Source organism: Leptonychotes weddellii, chromosome 4, assembly GCF_054177405.1.
Source record: "Leptonychotes weddellii isolate Sample4059 chromosome 4, ASM5417740v2, whole genome shotgun sequence".
NCBI classification, from domain to species: domain Eukaryota; kingdom Metazoa; phylum Chordata; class Mammalia; order Carnivora; family Phocidae; genus Leptonychotes; species Leptonychotes weddellii.
In genome coordinates, this window is record NC_138372.1 from 18,029,914 (window position 1) to 18,057,697 (window position 27,784).

At 46.9% G+C, this 27,784-nt stretch overlaps 1 protein-coding gene across 2 annotated transcripts in view; it reads right to left on the reverse strand.

The window, feature by feature from the left end:
* The window catches only part of PAFAH2 (platelet activating factor acetylhydrolase 2), a 29,808-nt gene extending 6,134 nt beyond the window's left edge, over positions 1-23,674 (reverse strand). The window contains exons 1-11 of one of the 2 annotated variants that reach the window (XM_081817786.1): positions 23,518-23,534; positions 22,574-22,751; positions 17,489-17,629; positions 16,352-16,505; positions 15,686-15,782; positions 11,392-11,460; positions 10,877-11,018; positions 9,795-9,908; positions 6,054-6,145; positions 3,852-4,022; positions 1,912-2,066 (exon numbers count right to left, since the gene is read on the reverse strand). In XM_081817786.1, coding sequence (XP_081673912.1) covers positions 1,912-2,066; positions 3,852-4,022; positions 6,054-6,145; positions 9,795-9,908; positions 10,877-11,018; positions 11,392-11,460; positions 15,686-15,782; positions 16,352-16,505; positions 17,489-17,629; positions 22,574-22,576 — 1,138 coding nt within the window. In that variant the 5' untranslated portion in view covers positions 22,577-22,751; positions 23,518-23,534. Of the gene's footprint in view, positions 1-1,911; positions 2,067-3,851; positions 4,023-6,053; positions 6,146-9,794; positions 9,909-10,876; positions 11,019-11,391; positions 11,461-15,685; positions 15,783-16,351; positions 16,506-17,488; positions 17,630-22,573; positions 22,752-23,517 lie in introns of both variants that reach the window. The other variant, XM_081817787.1, reaches the window with a different exon arrangement.
* Positions 23,675-27,784: the final 4,110 nt, after the last annotated feature.

Below are 27,784 nucleotides of genomic sequence, written 5' to 3' on the forward strand. Positions count from 1 at the left end.
TTCCCTCTCTCGCTGTGTCTCTCTCTGTCAAATAAAAATAAAATCTTAAAAAAAAAAATTAAATAAATAAATAAATAAAAGCAAACTGAGGGGTGCCTGGGTGGCTCAATCAGTTAAGCATCTGCCTTCGGCTCAGGTCATGATCCCAGGGTCCTGGGATCAAGCCCTGCATTGGGCTCCCTGCTCAGTGGGGAGCCTGCTTCTCCCTCTCCCTCTGCCTGCCGCTCTGCCTATCTGTGCTCTCTCTCTCTGTCTGTCAAATAAATAAATAAATAAAATCTTTAAAAAAAAAAAAAAGCAAACTGAACTCCACACCAAATTTGTCTGGCAACTGTTGGAACTGTTAATGCACTCAGGCCATGCAACTAGACGTCTAGCGTCCAGAGCACAGAGGTGACCGTCCTGCTGTATGTACCACATCCAGCATGTCACGTTCAAGTCAGGGCACCACACATTAAAAGACACCCCGACAAACAAGTGCGTCCAAAGGGGATAATAAATTGCAACGTGAGGAGCCGCACGGGGAACAGATGCAGGTACCATGGGCATCTAGCTTACCAAACAGAAAATGCAGAGAAGACACCACTGGGGACTTCGAGTATCTAAAGAGCTGCCATGTGCAAGGGGTCTGAGGCTTCTCTGGGCAGCCCTTGTGAGGATGACCAGGGCAAGTGGAGAGGAGTCAGAAAGGATCAGATCTTGCTCTTAGGCTAGAGTGAGGTGGCCTTGGAAACTCGGGCTGGACTGGCTCCCTTCTGAAGGGCACTGTACTGTGCACAACACTACTGAGGGATCAGTCTGGTGCACACAGTGGTAGCCGCCTCCATTCTGGCTGGTTCAGAAAGGGACATCTGGTCAGGATAGCTCCGAGCCTGGGTGGGGCAGTGGCCTACAATGTGCTGCTAAGAAAAGATGAGCTGGGAGAATCAAGTTGTCTCTCTCGAATCTGATCGAAGAAATCCAAGAAAATATGGCAGTGAGCACTGGGAGCCACAGAGGAAAGGATGCCACAAGGCAGGGAGACCAAGCCATGAGTGGTTCGAGCCAACCGAAGCTATGAGGAACCAGTAACTATGAACAAGTAGATGCTATCAGCAAGAGAAAAACTAGAGTAGAAAGGGAGAAAAATACAGACCAGAGGCAACAGAAACAGCTGTCATGAGAGGAAGAGACAGAGAGACTGAGCCCATGAGAGAGACCAGTCTGTAAGTTACCTTGGTTCCCGTAACTTTTCACTTCCCACGTGGCTGGGTGCACTTTCATAAACAAACTCTCCTTTTTTTCTCAAGGTAGATGATGGCATCTCTAGTCCTTGTAACCAAAATGAGCCTAACTAGAATATCCGTCATAAAACGGAGAGGCGGAGAGGGCTGACCCTCGTAGCTGCGCACTCTCCGTGCTGCTTGACCGTGTGGTGGGAAGAAGGAAGAGAAGATCTCCTCTGGGTGGGAGGCTGGGCCAAAGACCTCTACAGGTCTTGCCATTTAGCTGGTCTGTGATGTAGGACACTGGTCATAAGCCTTCCATGCTTTGTTTTGTTTAAAGCACTTCTACAAACTTAGCCCATTTATCATCATAACCTCCTCTGCAGTACAGATGAGGTGAGTGAGAATGAGTTAGGACACAGGTCACGGAGGAAAGAGAGAGGTGAAAGTGCCATTTACAGTGAGGAAACCAAGGCTCAGAAGTTAAATGACTAGGCCAAGGTCATCTGGGTAGTAAGAAACAGAGTCAGGGTCTCCAAACTTAACAGCTAAGTGTTCTTTCTATAACTCTGTGCAACTCTCTCCTTCACTCAGGTTTTCCTTTTGCCATAAATATTCCTGACCTGGGACATGTTAGGATAGGCCACTGGGTAGGGAAATCTAAGAGACCCCCACGGCTGCCCACAAAGCCCAGTTCTCTCCTTACCTAGGTGCTTCTGCAGGAAGGCCAACATGGCCCTCACCATAATCTCCTGACCTTCATACGGGTCCAAGCTCCCACGGGTTTGAGTGGAGAAGATTTTACCAATCCAGTTACCAGCCACAAAAGCAAAGTCAGTTTGACTCCGATGAACAGAACCACTAGAGGAAAAGAGAAACAAATAACTGGTACGGGTCTGGAGGCGAGGGCACACAAATATTTGCTAAGCACCTACCATGTGCAAGGGGCTTTACGTGCATTATCTCTGAGTTTTCATCACAATCTCGGAAGGGAAGCATTTTCCTTTCGACGGAATCAGAGGAAATGATCTGCCCAAGGTCACACAACCAGGAAGGGACAGAGTTAGGACTTGAACACAGGTGTGCCTGGCTTCAAAGCTGCCCTAACCCCGAGGCCACAACGTCTGACAGTGCCGAGGAAGGGTGAGTTAGGTGGAGTGGGCGGGCGCAGGGCAAGGAGGCGAGGCCTGCCATCCCTGCCATTCTGCTGTGATTATAAACTATTGCACCGTGGCTTTTCCCTGGTGACTTCTGAACAGTCACAAAACATATTAGCTCCTTCTTCATCAGAACCGTGCCACAAAGTGAACAGGAAAAGGAATCACCTGCCTTTATTGAAGTAATCAGAAAAGTAAGGGCAAACGCCTATAAAAGAGGGTTTCCGGATTAGAATTTAAGTTCCTAGCTATCAAATACATTTAATTCAAAAGTGAAATTCTCACTAGGTTCATTTTGGGCTATGACTCACAGCTAAATATTTACTAGTCAATTCAATGAGGGAAGGAAATCGAAACGCTCAACTTTGGTTGACATCATGCGGAATACCTGACTTTTAAAAAAAATGTGTTGTTTAAGGCACATGAAAAAGTGTAAAGAATAATATAATGGATACGTGAGTATCCAGCAGTCGGTTTAAGAAATAATACACTGCCGGTAGTTAAATTGCCTTTGGGTTCCCCTTCCCAACTGCTCTCACCTCCCTTCCCTCCATAGGTCACCATTATCCTCAAACTGACTGGCGTGGGGAAACTGTCAAGCAGTCCCCTGCTGCCATAAGACCAAAAGGAAAGGGGAGGGCTGGCCCTAAGGAAGATAGCCTACTCAAGAGGAGCAAGGGAAGAAGTACTGTTTACCAAGGGGACTCGTAGCATTCCGGCGCTTTGGATTCAGCATTTCAACTACCCGAGTGATTCCAGAAGCCTGTGACATGTAGTTACTTGTTTTGCGGAAATACGACCTGGGATCCTCAAGGCATGTGCAGTCAGGCTCTGCTAGGCTCCGAGGGCAGGGCAGAAGCAAGTCGAAGATGTGTCAGTGGGCCCTCAGCCCTGCACCTGAACTCTGTGCCACTTTCGATCTACGGTACGGATCTGAAGGTCACTCAAAATTTTCTTTCTGTGATAAGTGGTTCCTGAGAGAAAACCGTCTGATAGTGCTAGCAACTGAAGTGAAGAGAATATGGTTTCTCTTGGGCCGAATATATATGGTTTATGGAAGATATATGAACTGAGGTATTCAAGGTCTCCAAAAGTCTATCTTGTGAATGTCAAGGATCTATTGTATTTACACTCTTCAAAAGACTCACTAAGATTCCCAAATGAGGCTAGACATCTCTGGAGTCCATCCAGACCCATACTCTCCCTCTCCAACTCACAATCCTGCAATACCTTTTTTCCAGAAAGCAACAGGCAAATCCTGTCAGCAAGTCATATAAACTAGTAAAGGAATTGCTGTAAGTGGAACTAAGTGGAGGAGGACAGATAGGAAATCCTAAAGGAATTAAGACTTTGCACTTCAGGAAGTATTTAAGTATTGTATTAATGGGTAGAACTTACGGATAATTTAGAAGAAATTAAGAGAGCCACAACTAAGTAGCAAATGGAGAGGACACTGGGGATCATGATCATGACCCTGGGGCTTACTCACAGGACAGTTATGATCCTGGACTGTTCGTGCTGAGCACATATCTTCTTCATCAAGTTGACACTCTCCATTGTCTGGAATTTCTCAGCATTGATAAAGAACACAGGGCCTCGGGCTTTGGGGTAAAAGTCATGTTCCAGAGGAAACATCCAAGCATCCAGAGCCACAGCACACCTGTGACAGGACCAGACATTTGGAACTGCTATGTGGAAACCCAGGCAAGAATAGTTAGGCTGGTGGGGGAGGGGCAGGGTTCTTCCCTTCAGTGGGACAAAAGCTCAGAAAGCCAGGAAGGGGATACCAGGGCCCAGACCCTTCAGTTAGGATCTTGGATAGAGATCACCTTCACCTGTCACCAAAGATCCTTCTAGATTTTATTTATTTGTTTGTTTGTTTATATTTATTTATTTTAAAGTAGGCTCCATGCCCAACGTGGGGCTAGAATTCATGACCCTGAGATCAAGAGGTGGATGCTCTACTGAATGAGCCAGCCAGGCACCTCAGATCCTTCTAGATTTTAAACTCTCTGGCAGCAAGGATCAGACCTTTTCCTGGGTCTACCCTCAGGCAGCTGACCTGGGTTACTCAGAAGGCACTTCATTCATTCAACATTCATTGAGTACCTACTATGTGCTTAGCCCTGTGCTGTGGATACAGAGGTAAATGACATAGTTTTTGCTCTTAAGGGGCTCCCAGTCTAGAAGGGGAGACAGAACAGACAAAGTAACAAAATGGAGCTTAGTGCCCTGACTGCACAAGGAGCTATGTGAGCCCACAGTGTGCATGGCATAGGGGTCAGGAAAAGCCTCCTTGGTGGCGTAGCTCAAAGACATGGCCAGAGTGTCGAGGAGTAATCTGTCACCTGGGGCAAAATGAAGGCCCCAAGATTGGCTCCTCTCCCCTACTCAGAGTTTCTCGAGTCTTCTCCATCTCAATAAAGGACAATCATCTCCCACTCAAATTCTAAAACATATCCTGACTCAAATTCGTTTCTCTCCATCCTGCCACCTCCATCCTAATGCCAATCCCTCAGCTCTGACCTTGACTCTGAAACAGCCTTCCTCTAACCAGCCTCCTGGTTTTCAGTCTTGTCCTGCTACGATCCACTCTTCATACAGTAGCCAGAGGGATCTTTTATTTTTTTATTTTTAATTTGTTTTTTTAAGTAGGCTCCATGCCTAGCATGGAGCCCAACACAGGGCTTGAACTCACGACCCTGAGATCAAGACTTGCGCTGAGATCAAGTCGGACACTTAATCCACTGAGTCACCCAAATGCCCCCTTGAGGGATTCTTTTTTTTTTTTTAAGATTTTATTTATTTATTTGACAGAGAGAGACACAGCGAGAGAGGGAACACAAGCAGGGGGAGTGGGAGAGGGAGAAGCAGGCTTCCTGCTAAGCAGGGAGCCTGATGCGGGGCTCGATCCCAGGACCCTGGGAGACGAGCCAGAGGCAGATGCTTAATGACTAAGCCACCCAGGCGCCCCCCTTGAGGGATCTTTTAATGTGTAAATAAGATTTTTCTCCGAGTCTAGCTGGCTCAGTCAGAAGAGTATGCAACTCTTGATCTTGGAGTTGTGAGTTTGAGCCCCACATTGGGTGTAGTAATTAGTTAAATGAATAAATAAAAACTAAAAAAAAAAAAAAAGATTTTTCTCTGCTTAAAACCCTTAATAATTTCCCATCATACTTGGAATAAAATCAAACTCTCTTACTCTGGCCAAAGGCCATGTGATCTAGCCCGTTTATCTCTCTGATCGTTATCTTGACCCACTTGCCCCACTCACTGTGCCCTTCCCACACTGACACTGACACGGCAAGCTTCTTTCTGCCTCAGGGCCTTTGCATTAGCTGTTCCCTCTGCCTAGAATGATCTTTCCCCTAGACCTTCATATGGTTGGCTTCTTTTTAAGTCTTGGCTCATGTCACTTTCTGAAGGACGCCTCCAATTACTCTGGCATACCAGCTTGGTTTATTTTCTTCACTACACCTGAGTGCTGGGAATTTGGCTGTTAGCTTGTTTACTCGTCTGTCTCCTCCCACAATAACATAATTCCATGAAATCAGAGACCTCGTTTTCTTGTTCACCACTGAGATCCCAGCCCCCCAAACCGTTGTGCCTAGCACGTAACACTTGCGTGACAAATACTTGCTGAATGAATGAATGGTGCACGGAGCTCACAGAACATCGATGGGACACTCACCGAAACTGGGTCTCCTTGGCCAAAGCCAAGACCGCCGTGGCCCCGCCAAATGAATGTCCCATCACAGCTACGCGGCTCATGTTGATGCTGCCCTGAAAGCAGAGAACTGAACCAAATCAGAAATGTGGGGCTGCTTTTTCAGGAATTCTTCAGAGGCAAGAGGCAAAGAGTGAGACAATGAGGCAGAAGCACCATACAGGGGGTGAGCTCCCGCCTGCACGGTAAGAACCTCTTGCTCACCAGAGAGCGGCCAGTCAGGCAATTCCCAGGCCGAACAACATTCTGTAGTCAGGAATTCTGAAAACTATGTTTTTCATCTTTGTTTTTATAATCATACCACCTGTAATACCTGGACCAGGGGAGACATCCAAATATACATGAGTAAATGATTGGGCATAAGTGATGTGATTCCACATAGATGCATCCGTGTAAGGGCACGTTAGGAACAAGAACTGTCTCCAACCCCTAGACCGCTGCCTTACAGCTGGTCCAAAGGGTGACAAGGCGCCAAGTTGAGGACAAAATGGAAAGCTCCTGCTGCCTCCACTTCCCTCTGAAGCAAGGCCTGCTCGTGCAGAAACAAACCCAGCTTCAACTGCCCCTGGATATCTGTCCTGACTTTGATCCAGCAGAGTGAGTCTGCTTGCTCTTCCATGCTCTGCAAGAATCTATTTCGAGTTGTCCCCAGAAGCCTGCAGGGCATGGTTATATAAAAAGCCACTGCAGTCGCCTTCCGAGGGGCTTGGGAAATCTCTCTAGTCTTTGCGGCCCAGCCTCTGCCCTGAACCCCTGCTCTTCTCTGCTCCCCCCAGTTTCCACCCTGAGGCTATGTACCTAAATCCTCTCCCTTTGCTTAGTACCTTCAGACGAACAACTTGGTTGATGGCCGCTTCAGCTTTTTTTTGATAGGTTAATATATTTATATATGCCAAAAATCAGGAGCACATAGTGAAGTCACCCACGTACCACATTCCCTTTCCACACAGCTGCCCAACACCTACCCCCAAAAGGGGCCAGTTTCTTCAGTGTCTTTGGAGAGCTTACTTATGCGCACATAGGTAAATGTGAATCTGTATATCCCCACTCTTTACACAAAACTTACCTTTGTGCATAATAGTATTAGTTACATAAAGACCTTCCTTATCTTTTTAAAGCTACATCTGGTTTTCCCATGATGTAGGCGGCTGGCTGATCACCAAATCTGTCTCTCTTCTTCCTGGACATACAGCTAGACTGTTTCCCAGCAGTTGGATGTGGCCTTGGGCCTGAGTGCTAGCCAACAGAAGGAGCGTGAAAGCTATCTCTCTACTTCCAGGCCTGGCCCATAAAGAGTGTTTCGTTCAAACCTCCACGCCCTTCCCCACTCTTGGTTTAATGCACACAGTGGAGTTGGGGTTCACAAATGGAAGAGGGTTGAGCTATAAGCTGAAAGCAGCCTGGATCCCTGAGTCACCCTTTGCAAGAGGAGCACCCACTTGCAACTTTGCATGGGAGAGAAGTAAATTTCTATTGTGTTAAGCTACTGAGATCTGGGACTTAAGAGTTACAGCAATTAGCATTATCGAAACTAATACATCCATTGTCCTGTAATCTATTAAACCACTTCCCTTACTAGAGAACACTTAGGATACTACCAATCTTTTGCTATTACAAACAATGGTGGAATGAATACCTTGTACATGTATCATGTTGCATGTGCAGATTATAGAATAAATTCCCAGAACTGGACATTGCTGGGTCAAAGAATATGCACATTTTACTGCTGATAGCTATTGCCAAACTGCCCTGCATGGGGCAATCTGTACTCTCATGGGCAACACAGCAGCTTCCCCACAGCTTTGCCAACAAGAGTGAGTAATCAATTTTCAGAGCTTATTTGCCAGATGAAAATGTTCTTAGCTGGTTTTTTTTTTTTTTTTTTTTTTAAGATTTTATTTATTTATTTGAGAGAGAGAGAATGAGAGAGAGAGCATGAGGTGGGGGAGGGTCAGAGGGAGAAGCAGACTCCCCGCCGAGCAGGGAGCCTGATGCGGGACTCGATCCCGGGACTCCAGGATCATGACCTGAGCCGAAGGCAGTCACTTAACCAACTGAGCCACCCAGGCGCCCATTCTTAGCTGTTTTTATTCTGTATTTCTCCAAATCATAATAATCCAACTCAACTCTAGCCTGCCCAATGCCTGTCTTAGGCTCAAAGGCACGCAGCCCTGCACTTCAGTGCCTGGGACCCTGCCTGTCTGCTGGGGGCTGGCGGCACACATCACATCGTTGGAAAAGTGCTTCAGATGTCTGCCTTTCCAGCTGACCGTCCAGGTGGACACTGTGCCCTGGATGGCCTTGACTTGACCAGAGCCTTTACAAGGCATTTCCTAACAAGGTTTTGGGGCACACAGCACAGGCTTTGGGATCAAAAAGCCCCAGTATGAAGTCTGACTCTACCACTTACTTGGCTATGTGTAGCCTCTTTGATCCTTGGTTTCTTTCTGTGTAAAGAGCTAATAATGCTTGCTGCATAAGTTTGTGTGAGGGGCTCTTATCATAGTAAGTACTCATACAGCAGTAATTGTTATTTTATACATATTTATATACATGTATTTATGTACATATAAACACACACACCATTCTCATTCATGCAATGGAATACACATGGCTATTAAAAATCATGCCATAGTCTCCCTGCTCAGCAAGGAGTCTGCTTCTCCCTCTGACCCTCCCCCCTTTCATGTGTTCTCTCTTCCTCTCTCATTCTCTCTCTCTCAAATAAATAAAATCTTTAAAAAAAAAAATCATGCCATAGAAAAATATTAACTGGCATAAGAAGACATTCAGACTTACGCTAAGTGAAAAAAAAGGCCACAAAACAGCCTGTATTAAATGATAACATTATTGTTTTTAAAAATGTATACACATGTGTTACGCATTTTAGAGTAACTGGAAAGATGAACGTCAACATGTAAAAAAACACTTTTTCTTCATGCTTTTGTGTGATTTCTTGGTTCTCTAAATAGAGTCTGAGCTACTTTTGCAATTAGGTGGGAAAGATCGGGGGGGCGGGGAATGTTATCTGCATAGGTACCAAATTCCTTAGCTGGGACAGTGTCTATCCTCCCAGGAAGATTTTTGGGATTCCCTCAAAGGAAGGAATTAGCCTGCTGTAGACACAGGTTGTTTGTTGCTCAACAGACCTTCCTTTGGGGAATTAACCATTTTTCCCTTATCCATGTGGCCCCGTAGGGATGCCAATCCTGGTGCTTAGGATCCCCTGACCCAGAAGTGGGTGTATAATGTAGGCAGGCCAATCAGAATACCCTGTCCCTCTGGTACAGTGCCTGGTCCGGAAGGGACATGTAACCCAAGCAGGGCCACAGCCTTCCCAGAATAGTGGAAGCCAAGAGAATCTCTTTTCCTTTTAAATTTGGAGCTGTGTTGAAATATAGGCTTGGGCTGCCAGCAACCATCTTTCCTGCCTAATGGAGAGAGAACGGTGAGAATGAAGCCCACACACACAGAGTGGAACCGAGCCAGGAGAAGGAAGAGAGAGTGCCAGAGCTTTGATGACAATGTCTGAGACCCTGGATCTCGCTATGCTAGCCTAAAGCCAGTCTGCCTTTGGACTTCCTCACTTACTTGAGTCAATAAATTCTCTTTTGGTTTAAGCGAATGAGTTAGGTTTCTGTTATTTGTAACCCCAAAAGTCCTGATGAATACATGAGCTCCAGGTCATACCAATTATTGCCATACCTTCAAGGTCATCAGATCCAACCCATCAGGCAAGATGTTAAGGACGATCTGCCCAGCAGTGACCTCTTGCAGGATCCTCAACACCCGTGTACACTCGCTTACCCTCTGATGTACCTGCAACAGAGACAGTCACGGTGGGGGCTGGAAGACAGCACAACTGTCCGGCAAGAACCTCACTCTCCAACAGAGCCAAGGGAGGACGTAGGGAGAGTGTGGCCACCTGGATCTCAGCAAGCACTGGGGGCTTCATATCCTGAGAAAGGCTCGGCAACCTCCTAGCAGCTCACATAAGCGCCACCTAACAGTCCACTGGGGTCAGCACTGCTATTCAGACTCTACCCACCTCCCCATTGTTTGGGGGGGGGCGGGCAGGAGGACCCAATAAGACAACATATATGAAAGCCTTGAACACAAAAGAAAGAAGAGTGTTTTTTTTAATCAACCCAGTACTGGACTCTACTTGCCTATTCATAGCATACATCTATTGTTTTTGTCTGCCTAGCATTTACCTGCCCCCACTTCGCCCATTACCCCTGACTTTTGAGGACTGTGACCCCCTCAAATCTATTGACCTATTTCTGATGAAAATTTCCCATTTGGATACTTCTCCCGGGCCCAGGAGCCTCCTTCCAGGATTTTTCATAGCTTGAGGCAGGTGTGACAACTGGGGGACGACCACCCAAACAGCCCTATAATCTCAGGTGGTGAGGCCAAACATGTGCAAACTCAGTCCATCTAACCTTGTAAGGTAAGCCAGTTTGCAGATAAGACCAACCAGCAGAGACCGACAGAGAAAAAATGTCTTGATGGTATTTGAGTCTGGGTTCCGTGGCCCTGCCCCTCTTAAACTCAGCCTGTATATGCCAGGCAATTCTCCGTTTTGCCTACCAAGATTAAATTGAGTTTCTGTCACCTGCAATTGTTAAGAGTGTTGACTAATACCCCATTTCTCTGCTGTGACAAGCTCAGACCCACTATGAGTGAGATTTCAGGACAGAAGCCTAGTTCAAAGTCTTCTTAGTGACTGTAGTATCAGGAGGACGGGCTTATTAACTCTCCCTCCCCAACTGGCACAAGCCTACCTGGCAATTCCGGACATGGAATTCCTTCTCCCCTTCTTCAATCTGATGGTGAGGGAGCCATTCCTCCTCCAGTGGCTCATGAGTCAGCTGGCTCTCCCCTGGGGCCTGCTTGCAGAAACAGGTGGTCGCGGCGGACCCGTCCCTGAAATACACATGCCGCCGGAGAAACTAGAGGATACCCTTGAGCTTATTTCTCCCCTTTACTAAATCCTCCATTCCCACCAAAACACTGGATCATCTTTTGGCTAGCAGGGAGAAAGATCCAGGGGCACACACAAGAGAGTATAAAAAACACGGATTTTGAAGACTGACTTGGGTTTACCCCAACTCGGCTGTGTCACTTCTAGCAAGTGAACCTTTGAACTTTGGTTTCCTCACCTTGAAAATGAGTAGAATACCTGCCTTGCATGGTCGTTGTGAAGATTAAAAATAATTCATCAATAAAGGACTAGCCTATATCCTAGCCCACTGGCAGCAACCCATCCAAGAGTTTGTTATGGCTGTCACCCCCTCACCTGTGTTCCAGGACAGCAACCACAAAACCATGGGAGGCCAGCTCCATGCAGAAGGCTGAATACAGTGTCCTAGAGATGCAGGAAGGAACAGAGAGAAGTAGTCAAAAGAACTGCCCCCCTGCTCCCATTCCAACCACGCTCTGCTAGTGACCATCTCAAAAGATTGAATGGAGGAAGTTTCATCTGTAGCAGCCCTTCCTCCTCAAGGTGCTTTCTCTGGTCAGCAGACCATTCGTCTCACCAAGGCTCCAAGAAGCATGTGTAAATCGATCCATGGTGTTTTCAACCCCACAAGAACCTTGACTCATCCATCTCCTCCACCTACCCCCAATACAGTTTGGTACATTAACAATTGCATTTTTATTATCTATATATTATTGTATATCTCCCAAATTAGTTGGCCAGATCCTTGGGGAGACAGGCACTCTGGCTATTTCTGTAATATGCAAATATGCACCTGTGATTTAGCATGTGAATTTGTCTGTCCTCCAACTTCCCAGAAAAAAAAGGAATATGGCAGACACTGTTAACTGCCTAAATACTTATTTTTCTCTCCTCCTTAGTAGCAGAATCTGATTTTCAGCTGAAGATACAGGCATCAGTTATGACATTTCCCAGCCTCCCCTGCAGCCAGGGTTATCTATGTGGTTAAGTTCCAGCCCAGCAATAGAAATATAATGCTGCCCTCATAAGTAATTAAAATTCTCTAGTAGATACATTTTTTAAAGTAAAAAAAAAAAAAGGTGGAATTAATTTTAATAATATATTTTATTTAACTCAATAGAGCCAAAACATTATCATTTTAACATATAATCAAAATGTCTGAGTTAGGGGGCGCCTGGCTGGCTCAGTCCGTAGAGCATCTGACTCTTGATCTTGGGGTCATGAGTTTGAGACCGACACTGGGTACAGAGATTACATTAAAAAAAGAATGTTGGGTGCCTGGGTGGCTCAGTCAGTTGGGTGTCTGCCTTCGGCTCGGGTCGTGGTCCCAGGGTCCTGGGATCGAGCCCCACCCATGCCGGGCTCCCTGCTGGAGCCTGCTTCTCCCTCCCTGCCCCCTTTGTGCTCTCTCTCGCTCTCTCTCAAATAAATAAATAAAATCTTTTAAAGAAATTAAATAAAAAAATTAAAAAAGAGTGTCAAATTAATGAAATATTTTATTAAGTTCTTTTTTTCCCATATGAAGTCTTTGAAATCCAGCGTGTATCTTATACTTCAGCACATCTCAGCTTAGACCAGCCACATTTGTAATGTTCAATAGCCACATGTGGCTGGAAGGACAGAACAGCTCTAGTCATTGGGACGTAAGCAATTGTGTTGTATAGAACTTTCAGGGGGGAAAAAAAATAAAAAGCTTTCAGGAGCGTTCTCCCTTCCCATTGCCTGGAATGTGGATGTAATGGCAGGACCTAAATCAGCCCCCTGAGGTCATTAGATAGCCTTAGAAATGGAGGGCACAAGGGGCAGAGCAAGATGATAAAAGAAGTCTCTGTCTACCACTAGCGTTCTTTTATCTGAGCAAGAAATAAATTTCATACTGCTTAGGTCACTATGGTTTGGGGTTTTTCTGTTAATACAACTTGCCCGTATCCTAACTGATTCAGGAAGGTCAGGAAGGACAGACATTAAATTTCCTTTCACCTTCTCTCATTTCTCTGAGGGAGGCAGTGAACTGGGCATAAGAACCAGAGAGATCTCTGATCCCTTCCTAGTTCAGACTGTGTAACCTTGGGCAAGTCTGCCTCTCAGAGCCTGTTTGGTCATCTGTAAAATATGCACCCCCATGACCTACCTCACAGGACTGTGTGGAAACCAAAGGAACAATAACACATTGCAAGCAGGGAACATTTAAATGCACATACTCCTCCCTGGGGTAGGAATCCAGAGGTCTGGAAGGCTTTCAGATCCTGAATTAACCACACATGCAACAAGAGGAAGCCACGTCCCTTTCCCTCCTTGCCCTCTGGCTTGGAATTTCATTCTGGTGAATGAAGAGTATTTATAACTGGCTTACCCAGGTCAACTGAGGTGCAAAGTCTCAACACAGATTCTTAGACCAAAAAGACCAGTCTCCAAAGTCATGTGCTCACCTGCTCTCTGTATAAAATACCTGTGAGCTTAGGAGAGAATGTTTCTTACTTCTTTTTCCTGCTAGACTACAGTCCTTCTGAAGGCAGGGACTCTATCTTATTCACTACTGAGTACACAACCCCAGCACGGCCCCAGAATATGGCAGGTACTAAATTTACTGAATAAGAAAGCAACATGGAACACCATCTACTTGCCTTACTGGCCTCATCTCTGCATTTACCCTCCTGCCACAGGCTACAGTTATGTGAGTCCATGTTCGGGCTCCCCTACTGGATGCAAGTCCTTGATTTCTCGCCACAGGAATCATTTTCTCATGCCATGGCGCTGGTACAGAACAGGTGCTCAACAGATATTTGCTAAATGAATGAAAACCTAGCAAAACATAGCCCTTGTATTTGCTTAAAAAATATTCACTAGGAAACTACTACTTTCCAGGTATTGTCCTAGGCACTGGAAGAGATAGAAGACAGATATGGTCTCTGCCTTCATGGAGCTTACAGTCTAGCAGGAAAGACAGACCTTAAAGAATAATCACACATGTAATTCGTTCATTTCAATTATGTTAAGTACTGGAAAGTACAGGTATCTTACGAAAGCACATTACTGGAAAACGTCATATGATACAGGGGTCAGGATGGGTGTCTCTAAGAAAGTTACATCCAAACTAAGACCTTGAGGGTGATTTGGAATTAGCCAGGCAAAGATGAAGGGGTGGGGGCATGGGAGGAAGAGAGGAGCAGAACAGCAAATATTCCAGGCAAAGGGAATAGCCACAAAGCACAGCACAGATAAAAACTCTGAAGCAGAAAATAACGTAGCGCCTTTATGGAAGTGAAGGTCAGTTTGTCTAGAGAGCTGGAATGGGGCAAGTAGTAAGAAACAAGGCTGGAGACTTTGGGACCTGCATCCAGGTAAGACCATGAAAGGAGCTGGAATAAGTTCAAAGGGCTATTAAAAAGACCAGGTAGGGAAGCAACATTCATTCATTTATTCAATAAATATTTATTGAGCACCTGCTATCCGCCAGGCACTGTTCTAGGTGCTGCAATGACAAGGTCATATTTGCTTTTAAAACAGATCTCCCTGGGGGTCCCTGGGTGGCTCAGTTGGTTGGCCTCAGGTCATGATTTCGGGGTCCTGGGATCGAGCCCCACATAAGGCTCCACACTCAGCAGGGAGTCTGCTAGAGATTCTCTCTTCCTCTCCCTCTCCCCCTGCTCACGCTCACTCTCTCTCTCAAATAAATGGATAAATCTTTAAAAAACAGAACAAAAAACAGATCTCCCTGGCTCCAGTGTGGACAATGGTTTGGGGAGTGGGGAGGCAAAAACAGACACCTTTGGGAGGTGTGACACTCTAGGACATAAACTAGACTTACATGTTGGTAATGAACATATAGTCAGAATATTCACAAATTTAAACAGGAACATATGGACTAGTTATTAAGCTGTATAACACAGCAAGGTGGAGAAATCGGGATCCCCAGGAAGAATTCTGAATTCTTACAACATCAGGCAGAGTTTCCCGAAGTCTTCCAGTTCACCATCTCGCGTTCCTTATGCAGAGAAACACAGAGCACTGTGTGTGTGCACACTTACTAGGTGCCAGTCTAACCGAATCCTCACAACCCATGTGGAGGGAGCAGCATCCCCATCTGACAGACGACGAAATCTAGGCTCAGAGAGTTCTACAGCTGTCCCGAGCTCACACGGAGCACAGGCGGTGTGGCTGAGCCTCCCAGGTGAGGCTGAGCTGTGGGCATGCTGGGAGTGAGCCCCACCTCACCCACTACATGCATGCCACAGAAGAGCTGTCCATCCACGGACACTGAAGGAATGACTCTGGCTATAAAGCTCAAGCTCCTTCTGATACTTCTGTGCTGTTATATGGAAAGAGAGCCAGAAGTGTTTATTTTATTTATAAATGTTTACTTATTTTTAAATATAACACAAACATAAAATCAATCAGGTTTATTTATCAATGCAGGAACATGAGAAGCGAAGGATGTGAAGCCCGCGCGGAAAGACCCCACCAAGTGAAAGGGGCTTGGGGAAGCCCTCACGGAGAGGTGGACCCAGCGCTCCGGAATGAAGCAAGTGGTGGAGAAGACAGCTGGGGATGGAAATGTCTGTTTCTCTGCCCTCTCCGCAGTTGTCACTAGTTAAGGACTAGGACAAGGTCTGCGGGAGGAAGCTCTTACCTGAAGGCCCCCATGCCATGCGAGAAGATGATCAGGGGGTATCCAGAGTCCTTTGTCTTAAAGGGGCCATTCCAGCTAACAGGCAGGCGACAAGATCCTAACAGAGACAGGGGCTATAGAATCTCTGGCTGCCCCAACGCCGTAATCCCAGGGGCAGCCTGGACAGAGGCATCGGTGGGGACATGTGCCCCTCCTCAATGGAGAAGCACCTTTTGCCCCTGAACAGCCCAGGACAATCAATCACCTTCCCTTTACCCCTATCTTCCCTAGAAAGTACAAATATGATAGAAAATGGGAAGATAAATGCAAAGAAGTACTGAAGAACTATGGGGAAAACCCCTGAGATGCCAAGACAGTTGGCTAGAGTTCCTCATGGTGGGGCCTGCGGGGGAAGTGGATGAGTCAAGGCGACTTTACCCGGAGAGAGGAGAGCTAAGGAGGAATCAATGATGAAGTCTGGATTCGAATCCGGGACAACCTAATGCTGTAACCAAAGCTCTCGTGTATATAATCCTCTCCCGACTCTCCACACCACACTGGCTAATGCACGCCCCGCTACAAGAGGGCTGGATGATGCCAGCTACACAGTACTGTGCCTGCCTAGGGATCTCCCAGGAACATAACCAAGAAGCTGGGAAAGCATCTGGGGGTGAGGCCAGCACTTACCTACAGCCAAGCTGAACAGCAACCCCCCCCAGCGCTTATTAAAGCGCAGGTAACTGGCCAGGCCAGTGCAGTACTCAGAGCGGGGAATCCACAGGGGCTGCTCCATGGTCTCCTCCACCTCTTGGCAGGGGTAGAAGAGTCGAAAGAAGCTCCCCTATAGGAAAGAAGAGAGCAACTGCTCAGAGCAAGAAGCCCAAGCTCGGTTAGGTTTCCCAACAGACACATCCGGTGGGTACGTGGGGTGCCAGCAAAGCAGGCCACCAAAATGGGGCACTTAAGCTTCATTCAATTCATACACCTGAATTTTGCATTCAGAAAATCCAGAAAGAAGCAATTTTATTTTTAGCATGCACGTAGGCTTATGTTATTTCAAATAGCCGACTGTATTTTAAATGACATCTGGGGGACACCAAAATATTTTCAGCGCTTGGATCAGAGAGACTTAAATCTGGCCCGGTGCCCAGGCCTGTAGGAGCCCTGGGAATGCATCAGCCCGCAGGCCGGATGGGGTGGCAGCCGGGGGTCCCCCAGGCCCGTTCTCAAGCCTGGCCCTTAGGAAGCAGCAGCACACTCGTTTCACATGGGAGTAGGTGATGGGTTAACAGGAAGTATGTGCCTCTCACAAGGGAGAGGGGGAGTCCAAGGGCCAGCAGAGAAGCACCTAGGAACTGGTGGAGGCAAAGTCCAGAACCAATGCAGGAGGGAAAACGGATAAAGGTAGGGGAGGAAAAGGAGGAGCAGGTCTTCCTACCCAGGCTGGGGAGTCAAAGGCTAACAGCACATGGTCCACTGCTCCCCCTCGCACACCTTCAAATTGGGATGAGACCGGAAACCCTTTCCAGATCAGGCATCTGCTCTTAAGACCGGGCAGGGGATTTGAGAGCTGCCCTTGGAGCTCGAGCCCCCCTTTCCTCCTAGCTGGCAAAACAACCCCTCTCTGGCTACTGAGAGGTTTCTACCTGGAAAGAGGAAGAAGGTGGTCAGGGAAGACAGACCTGAGGGCTCTATCACCAAATCCAGACCAGCTGTAACTCAGTTTCCCCCCCGCTGAGAATCACACCGTCAGACTGGCTACTGCAAAGTCAGGATGCAGAAGCAGCAGGAGGGATGTGCAGGGACGGAGCTGGAGGCACTTACCTGGAGACCCTGGCCCTCCATCACATCACCGCAGCCTACGAGGTGGGGTCCTGTGACAGGTGGGAAGCCCACGGACTGGTTCACGCCCATCTGATCACCAGTTGAAACAAACAACGAACTGGGCAGTGCTGAACTTGATGGCTGAGGGCAGAACACAGAAGAGCCTCTTGCTGGTTTCCTCTTAGCTTCTTGTTGCTTCTGTGTTATCTGTCACCCGTGTCCACAGCTCCTTATCACCCCATCTCCCTGCCAGGGACTCGCTCCGTCTTCCACGTCATCTGCTTTGCTACACTGACTTTGCCAAGGTTTAAGGGCTGCTTTGTTGTTGTTGGGAGCAGGGTGAAGACAGTTGGGGAAAGAGAGCTTCCATGCTCCCCAAAACCCACTGCCAAGGGGGCGCCCGGCTGGCTCAGTCAGGTGAGGGTCCAACTCTTGCTTTCAGCTCAGGTCATGGTCTCAGGATCCTGAGATCAAGCCCCATGTCGGGCTCCACACACAGCAGGGAGTCTGCTTGAGATTCTCTTCCTCTCCCTCCCCTCGCACGCTCTCTCTCTCAAATAAATCAATCTTAAAAAAAAAACAAAAAAAAAAAACCCACTGCAAAGTGTTCAGCACCTACCACATGCCCAGCGTGGCAGTAACCTCTGCAGAGAATGTAACCCAGACCATATCCTCATGAGGCCAGGAATAATAATAAGATGCATTATTCGCTCTGTGTCAGCACTGAACTAAGCTCCTTCCATACAGTACATCATTTCATTCTCTCCACAACTCTCTGAGGAAGGTCCTATGAAGACCCTGTTTATAGATGAGGAAACTAAGGCACAGAATAGTTGAATAACTTTCCTGAAGTTATCCTGCTTCGGGGCAGCAAAACCAGGTCTGTCTCATCCAGACCTAAGCTCTTAACCCCTACTGATCCTGCTCATGGGGGAGACTCAGATATAGGTCTACACAAACATGGACCTAAACTACTATAAAAGTGGCACTTAGGCTAGGCCTTGAGGTATGAGGAAGCTTTAGAGACGGGGAGAGGAAGGAGAACATTTCTACACAGGACACAAGAGCAAGAAAGGGCAGAGATGGGGAAGAGTATGATGTGGCAGTAGATCGACCAGGAGCCTTCTAGATCAACCAGGAGCCTTCGACATGGCAGGTGTGCGTGTTCCTAACTAGCCAACATTCCTGTAACTTGGCTGCTCCCTAAATTGGGGCCAATGCCATTGCTCTCTATCCCTCTTCAATCTCATCATTCCCAGCAGCAGCAGCAGCAGCAGCACACTTATGGAGTGCCAGGAATTACACAAAGTGCTTCAATACATTATTAATTGAAAAGCTGAGATGAGGAAATTGATGCTTGACAAAGTCAGGTAATTTCCCCAAGAACATACAGCTAACAGAGCCAGAATTTGATCGTGGGCAACATGGCTCTAACAGTGGAGAATATGGTCAAACTTCTCCATATCCAGTCTATCTTGCCCTCCTCCTATGCAGTACCCTTTTGACTTGGGTGGGGCTGACTGTGCCCCCCCAACTTCTAGACTTGGGCCTTAATTGACCTGAACCGATCAGCCCTTTGTGTCCCCTGGTCAGTCTCTAGATGAAGAGTGGGCACATGACACAGTTGATCCATTCAGAGTAAAGCCCAGGACTTTGATGGTTGAAGATGGAAACGTTCTTTCTGTTTCTGAGGTAGAGTGATGTGCAGATAGGAAGCCCTGAAATGTTGCAGCCACTTTGCTACCTCGAGGATGAAGCTACCCACGGAGGATGGCAGAGCAGAGAGAATCAAACATATGGTGTCATATTTGTGAAGAATCATCTCTCACCCTCCCCACTACATGTAGGTCCTCAGAGGTCAAGGGAGTTGCACAACATCACAAGCAGAACTACTATTACACATAGATCTCCTGGTTGCCAACTTCGAACTGTCTGGTCCAGTGGCAAACCCCAAATAACCAATAATCTGAACATCATTCTATTTAACTTTGGAATATAACAAATGACTTTCTACTACCCTGTAGTTGTAGAACGCAGTTCTTTTTAAAAAGAAACCAAGCTTGGGGTGCCAGGGTGGCTCAGTTCGTTAAGCGTCTGTCTTTGGCTCAGGTCATGATCCCGGGGTCCTGGGATCGAGTTCAACATCGGGATCCCTGCTCGGGGGGAGGGGAGCCTGCTTCTCCCTCTCCCTCTGCCGCTCCTCCTTCTTGTGCTCTCTTGCTCTCTTTCTCAAATAAATAAATAAAATCTTAAAAAAGAAAGAAAGAAAGAAAAAGAGAAAGAAACAAACTAAGATCCTGATGCAGTCAGCGGACTGATTAGCCAGAGTGAAGTTGAATATGTGCTGCTTAGTCTCAAACCCTGACCCCTCGCCGCTGGGGGGCACACACATGGAAGACCTAGGGCAGAGGCGCATGATGCATGTCACGCACATGACAATGAAGCAGCTCCAAGTTCTAACTGCCAAAAAAGAGGGTCAGATAAGAGGATCAGATGCAGGAGTTCTGAGAAGCACACTTCTGTAGCTTGGCAGCGGAGGGCAGAGGAAGATGGCAAAAGTTGACTTTCAAGTAGAAGAAAGTGCATGAGCTAAGGCACAGAGGTAAGAAAGCACATGTGAGAAGAGAAAGGTGTGAGAGATTTGGAGGGCAGCAATCTCTCTAGCGCTAGGCTAAGGAGCTGGAATCTACCCTGGAAACGGGCGATATTAAGTCTGAAGGAGCCAAGTTTAAGCCTAGCTCCTTTGCTGCCTAGCTCTTTAACTTTGGGCAGATCCTCTGACCTCACTGAACCTGATTCCTCATGGGTACAATAGGAAACTATCCATCCTCGTAGGGTTGCTCGAGAGATAAAATGAAATAATGCATTTAAAGCACCTCGTGTAGTACGGCTCTCATGAAGTATTCAGGAAATATTTGTTGATCGAGTGAAAAAGTAGAAACAATGGGAATTGGCAAATGAGTGGATTTGGGGAGGCAAGGGAGACAGAAGAGCCAAAGATGAGTCAGGTTTCAGGATTGGGTGACCAGATGATAGTAACTTCTTATGGGAAGAGATTTCAGTCTTACCCCATATAGAGAACAGTGCTTGGGATAGGAATCAAGATGAGTGGAGTTAAAAAACGACTAAACAGAAGGGAGTAGAACTCTCTAGTACTCCTGGAAAGTTTCTGGAAGAATCTTTAAGTTTGGAAATAAATACAAACTATAATTGGCCAGAATGAGGCATGCACAAAAATGAATCTGCATTCCCTGGGCTCACATTAACTGATGCCCAAGGAAGATGGGGAGATGGGAAAATTCAATTTTGCCTAAGAGACACACACCCAGAGTATCCAGAGTCATTTCTAATAAATGCCATAGAATTTTCCAAGGAAATCAGCCCACGTGTCTCTACCTTCTTTTGTTCACCTCATCCAAACAATTCACTGTGGTACCTGTTTAGAAGCCCCTCCACCCATGCAAGCCTGCCCCACCCATCAAGGCCCAGTGAAATCTCTGGTTCTCTGTGCTTTAACAAGTCCTTCCACCTGCCCTCCTCTCAACTATAAGCACTGTCCCCATCCCTCACCTGCTAACCAATCATGGGCTGCCTTAGGATAGCTCTTGGATAATTACCTATTCCAGCAGTTTTCAATCAGTGACTTGCCTACAAGTGGTCCAAGTAGAACCCAGTTCAGAGGCTCCTGAGTCTATTGTCACAGTCACCTGGGAAACTTTCAAAAATATAGATTTTAGGGCCCTCATACCTCATTAGGTCAGTTTTTTGTTTTTTTTTTTAAGATTTTATTTATTTATTTGACAGAGAGAGACACAGGCAGAGAGGGAACACAAGCAGGGGGAGTGGGAGAGGGAGAAGCAGGCTTCCTGCTGAGCAGGGAGCCCGATGGGGATCATGGGATCATGACCTGAGCCAAAGGCATATCAGGGATCATGACCTGAGCCAAAGGCAGACGCTTAACTACTGAGCCACCCAGGTGCCCCCAGAGGTCAGTTTTTAAAAGCTTCCCATGTTTCTCACCAGCAAGGTCTGAGAACCTCTGGTCCTTTTTATTCAAGGTCTGAGAACCTCTGGTCCCTATTTATCTGGGACTTTTTATTCAGAGATGCATCCATGCAACAAACATTTACTAAGTGTATACAATGTTCCAGCCCACCATTTTATAGTAATGAAATGATAATGACTATGATTTCACTTGATTCAATCCCCATGGCCACCTAGAAGCATGTTTCTGCCAGTCACAAGGCTTAATGCAGTGCCCTGCATAGAACTGGTCTCAATAATTAACTTATCCAATGAATCTGATTTAATTTTTACACACTTATGCCTCATTTATTTGGATATACATACCATATAAAGGCTGTGTTTTATACTTCTTTGTAGGCCCAACCATCTACCTTCATGCTTTTCTTATGTAGTAAGGACCCACGAAATGCTCCTTTACTTGGCTTTGATTTAAACCCTCTCAATTCTTTAATCTTTTTTACCCAAAAATAACACTATATAGTATAGTGTAAAAAGAAAAGGCTTTGGTGACAGTCTGAATTCCAATTCTTAATTGGCTGCGATCTTGAGCAAGTTCCTTAAATTCTAAGCCTCTGAGAATTTAACCATATGACAGAAATAATAGCACTCATGAAGTTGTCGATGAGGATTAAATGAAATAATGTATATAAAACACCTAACATGTAGAAGGCACTATAACGAGAGATGGTAGCTCTAACTACAATAGTTATAGCATGACCTCTCCGAGCCTAAGTTCCTTATAAGTAAAATGACGACACTTCAAAAGTTAAATTTAAATGAGGAAATATATAAAAATTTAAAAAAATAAGTAAATAAGAAAAGTGATATTGTCTAGGGCTTGGTACATTTTAAGTGCTCACAAAATGTTAGAAATTAATTAATAATGCTATTGCATCATACCCGGCCAAGGGGTCAAGGTCTCTTCCATTTTTTCTGTATTAAAACCCCTTTGACAAAATGGATTCTTTCCTCCCAGCCTTTTTGAGTCTGAAACACCGCAGCGAAAGTCAGAGTGTACTAAAAAGGCCCACAAGAGACCAGGAGATGGACAGTGCCTACCATGCAGCTGTGTCCTGTCTCCTGCCAGGGTCCTGTTTCCAGTGAGCTGAAACCAACCACCCTTTCACCGGCTGTGTGCACTTTTCATCGCTGGCTATTTCAGGACAGAGTCCAAGAGAAGCACTTCTCGGGGGCTTCCTTTCAGACAAAGCTCTCTGGAGACTTAAAGCTCTTTAGTCTGGAAGAAGTGAGGAAATATCCTGCTCTTGGATAATGGAGACACCAAGCACTCAAGGGGCAGGCTTGAGCAACAAGGGGGCAGAGATAGAAAAGGACCCAAGATGAGTGTTCGAGAGCATTAATAATGATAATAAAAATAACCTCTCTCGCTTGTGGAGGCTTTACAGTTTAAAAGAGCTCTTTCATACATATTAGCTTATTGGCTCCGCAAAAGAGCCTCATCTTAAGACTGACAGAGCAACTGCCATCTCCATTTTGTAAATGAAGAGCGGAGTCCCAGGGAGATTGCTTGATTTGCCCAAGGTCACACAGCGAGTGAGCTGCAGAGGTGGACTAGACCCCGGGTCGGCTGAGTCCGGGCTCTTCCACGGAGTGGAAAGAAGGAATGGCGACCCTTCTTCCACTAGCATGAAACAGCGGAAAGTGAAGGGAAGAGAGAAGCACACAGGAGGCGTGGTGCCTAAGAAGCCCAGGTTTCGCGGAGGTCACGTTGTGTGCTACGGCTGGGGCTGTGGGGGGCTGGGTTCTACCACCAGAGCTCAGAGTGGGAGTCCAGGGGCGCCGGGAGTGCAGGCGCGAGCTGACAGTGGGAGTGTTAAGGGTGCCGGTAGATATTGGAGGTGTCTGAATAGGAAACAGAAAAGGATGAAGGATTAATGCGGAGTTACTGGGAATGAGGCGAGCAGCCCCCAAACCCGGCTGGAGGATGAAACAGTCGGCTGATAGCTCAGTTCAGAACAAGAGCTTTCTCCAAACCAACTTACCCAGTCAAGTTGAGCCCTCAGAAGTAACCCAGAAGGTCAACTCCACGGAAACCAGAAACTACTGCGGTGCTCGTGGCCCTTTGGTAGGTGTAGTTTCCAGAACTCATCATTGACGCCTAAAAGCGTTCCCCTCCTCTCGCCTGGAACTACAATTCCCTAGGTGCATCGCGCAAGATGGAGCATTGCGACCCTAAGACTACAATCCCCAGAGTTCCAAGCGGCCCTTCATTGTTGGATGAAACCGCCGAAGGCCCGGGATGCGGCGCGATTCCTCCCCCTGGTGGTCTGAGGCGTCGCCGCCACGATTACAAGGCTCGGGCGGAGGGCTATTGCTTAGAGTTCCGGTTAGTAACCCTCCGCCTCACCATTCCTCAAATAATCCCCGGGCGTGCCTACAAATAGCCGTGGTTTCTTTTTATTTTCAGGGAGGTCCGGGGATTGGGGGGAAGGTCTGAGCCTTTTTTGATTACCCCCACTCGGCGCTCTGTGAGAATATGAAACTGGTCATTCAAGTTAAGCGCACATTTTCTACCAACCCATACCTGTTGACACTTGTGATTTTCCATTGTCCTTCAGAAGCTCGCCGACAGAGAACGGGGAGGAACCTGAGTGATCACTGGTCCTCCCGGCCTCCAGCCCAGCCCCTCCATCCGTCATCACTTTACTGCCCCTATGCTGGTTCTTAGGGACACGGTGGTGAGCAAGATACTGTCCCTAGCCTCAAATTAAATCACAGTCTAGCGGAGGATTCCGACAAATGAAGAATTACAGCACAGCGATATGCGCTCTAAGAGGGGAAAAAGGGGGTTGTGGGAACCCTGAAAGGGGGCACCTGCGCAGGCTTCTGGGAAATGGGACCGTGTCAGCAAGTCTTCTTAGAGATCTTAGAGAGATATTAAAATTGAGAATTGAGGGATAGGACTTAGCCAGGAGTACAGGGATTGTGAAGAATGTCTTATATTCAGGCTGGAGCACAGAAGGGTGAGGGATGGAATGGAGAGACACCTGAGGAGGTAGGTAGAGCCACATCCTCAAGAGTCTTGTAAGCTTCTGTAAGAAATTTGGATCATTCAAGCGATTTAAAAACTTTCAACAGCTTCCAATTACCTACTGAATGAGGTCCCAACTTTTTCGCTTTGATGCAGGCAGGCGGGGTCTGAGGACCCAAAGGGGGTCCTGCAGGACTAGCCAAGAGGGTCCTTGGCTTCATGCAGGATGGAAATCAAACTCGATCCAGCAGGAGGTGAAAGTGGTTTATTGAGGATATAGAAACAGCAGATACAGAACATTTGGGAGACTCAGAAAGGAAAGGAGCATGAGTCTTATCTTTGCCTGGGGTCTGGGGGATTTATTGATGATCATGGTCTGATGCACGTGTCCTCTCAGGCATCCAGGAACTGGTCAGAACAAGGTCAGGGTCCAGAGGTCCATCCTAAGTCACTCACTCCTTGGAGTCACTCACTCCTTGGTCTTGGCGTTGAGATGTCTAGCGCCAGTGGTCTGGAATATGCACATGATGGCTTTGCCCAGGAGTTCCTTAGATATTATCTATTGTGCTGGAAGACTCCAAAGATATCATTAACTCTTTGTGCCTTACAAGGAGGACATACATACGATAAAGCATGTTTGTGTAGGGCGGGGGTGCAGGTCTAGCAAGAATAGAAGCCCAAAAAGGAGCAAAGGAAAAAAAAAACAAAAAACAGCTTTTCCTCTCACGTGGTCTCTTGGGCTTCCCTGCCTCAGCTTGGCATTGGAGGTCCTCCTCAACCTGGCCCCCCACTACTTCCCCAGAAGTGTTGCTCACTCTGACAGGGATCTCCTCTCTTCTGCTCTGCCTCCAGCTACCTTCACCTCCTCGCCATTCTCGAGATGTATCGGGTTTTTGTTGTTACCTCCAACCCTTTACTCATGCTCTTTCCTCCACTAGATGCTGCCCTGCCTGGTGGCCTGTCTAATCCTGTTCTTTCTTTAAAAGTCAGCTAGGCTCTCCTCCCTGTGAAGCTTCCCTGATTCCTCCAGTCCCAGAGGACCTCTGCCCCCTCTCAATTGCTGGGATATTTGTGTGTACCTCTCCTGTGGGGGCTTACCTCACACTGCCTTGTGCCATCTCCTAGGTGGGAGGTCTTAACTCTGCAAGAAACTGTGAGCTCTCTGAGGTCAGGTGCTGAGTCCTACAGGTGATCCCCACCAGCCCGGTCTCACATACCCTCAGATCACTGGTCCAGAGTCCCTGTTTTGGTCTTCTTTAGGCTTACCCCTGCTCCCGACACTGTCACCACCACCATCCTTCCAGGAGCCATGATAAAGTCATCAGGAAAGAGTGATGGCAGCACCAGACTGTGGTGATTAAGCCCCAGATTTTTTTTTTTTTTAAATTTTATTTATTTATTTGAGACAGAGAGAATGAGAGACAGAGAGCATGAGAGGGAGGAGGGTCAGAGGGAGAAGCAGACTCCCTGCCGAGCAGAGAGCCCGATGCGGGACTCGATCCCGGGACTCCAGGATCATGACCTGAGCCGAAGGCAGTCGCCTAACCAACTGAGCCACCCAGCCCCAGATTTAATTAAAGCTGTGGTTAGTGGCAGTGGCAGTGACAGCAGAATATAAAAAGCTTAGCACACATCCGAGAATGCTCTCTTTGGCACTGATTAATCGGTGCTTTGCCGCTGGCCCAGAACACCCAGGACTAACTAGAGTCCCCAGTCATGAAAGGAGCAGCTGGGGTCACTCCTCTGTCTCCTACTCTCAGACCAGCCTACGGTGGGGGTATTTGCTAGGCAACTGGACTTTAAACTTCCCAGGGACAGGGACGTCACAGCCTCCTTTACCTCCTTTGTCACTGTTAGGAAGATCCGTCTTGGGCCCAAACTCCTGTTGCAAAACAGAATGCTTGAGTTCAATTGCATTTTCTTCCAATCTAGTCTTTTTTGGGATAAACAACCCAAATGTTTTAAGCTTTTAGCAAGCAGTTGATTTTCCAGGCTTTCATCATAGATCCTGTCCTCCAACAGCCCAAGGTTCCCTTCCAGTTGGCTACTATCCCACTCCAGCCTTCTCCTTGTTGCTAAGTTACTAAATTGGTATTTAAGTGACCAGTTTGGATCTACCGCTCTCTCCACTACCTGCCAAAGTTGTTGGACAACACTTTTTAAAATCAAACTGTAATATATATACAATAGAGTGTGTAAAGTGCACTACTAGTAAGTGGACACAGCTTAATCTTTTTTTTTTTTTAGATATTTGATGTAGGTTGGGGCATCTGGGTGGCGCAGTCAGTTGGGTGTCGGATTCTTGGTTTTGGCTGAGGTCGTGATCTCAGGGTCATGAGATGGAGCCTCAAGTCGAGCTCTGCACTCAGCTCAGAGTCTGCTTGTTCCTCTCTGCCCCTTCCCCCCTCACGTGCACATGAGCTCACTCGCTCTCTCGCTCTCTCTCACTCTCAAATAAATAAATAGGGGCACCTGAGTGGCTCAGTTGGTTGAGCATCCAGCTCTTGGTTTTGGCTTGGGTCATGATCTCAGGCTCCTGGGATTGAGCCCCTGAGTAGAGTCGGGAATCCGCACTCAGTGGGGAGTCTGCTCAAGATTCTCTCTCTCCCTCTCCCTCTGCCCTTCCTTGCCCCCAAACTCTCTCTCTAAAATAAATAAATCTGTAAAAAAAAAAAATAGATGTAATCATCACTTAGTCTGAAATGTGGAACATTTCTAATACTCTGAAAGGTTGCCTCGTGTACCTTCCCTGTTTATAACCACTCATCCCCCAGAGGGAGCCACGATTTTTCTATCATCATCAATTAGTTTTGAGTGAGCAACACTTTGTAACTTTTGACAGTGACGTTTCATGCTCAACGACCCATCAATGGGTGATACCTGTGTAAATGCCCTGCAGTAAAAGACCACCAGAAACAGAGCTGTAATTGAATAAATTGGATACTCATTGCAGTGAGGGAGAGCAGACATGATCAGGAACTGTGGGCCATCTCAGAAAGAGGGTATCAGAAAAGACTAGAATTGGGGCTTTGTTAGATGATCTCAGGGAGGGTTGAAGGAAGCAGGGCTTTGCTCTGGATTGGATGCTATCCAGAAGTAGGGGTAATTCTATGACTGGGGATCTTTTTTTTTTTTTTTAGTGTTCCATGATTCATTTTTTGTGCATAACACCCAGTGCTCCATGCAGAATGTGCCCTCCTCAATACCCATTACCAGGCTAACCCATCCTCCCACCCCCCTCCCCTCTAGAACCCTCAGTTTGTTTTTCAGAGTCCATC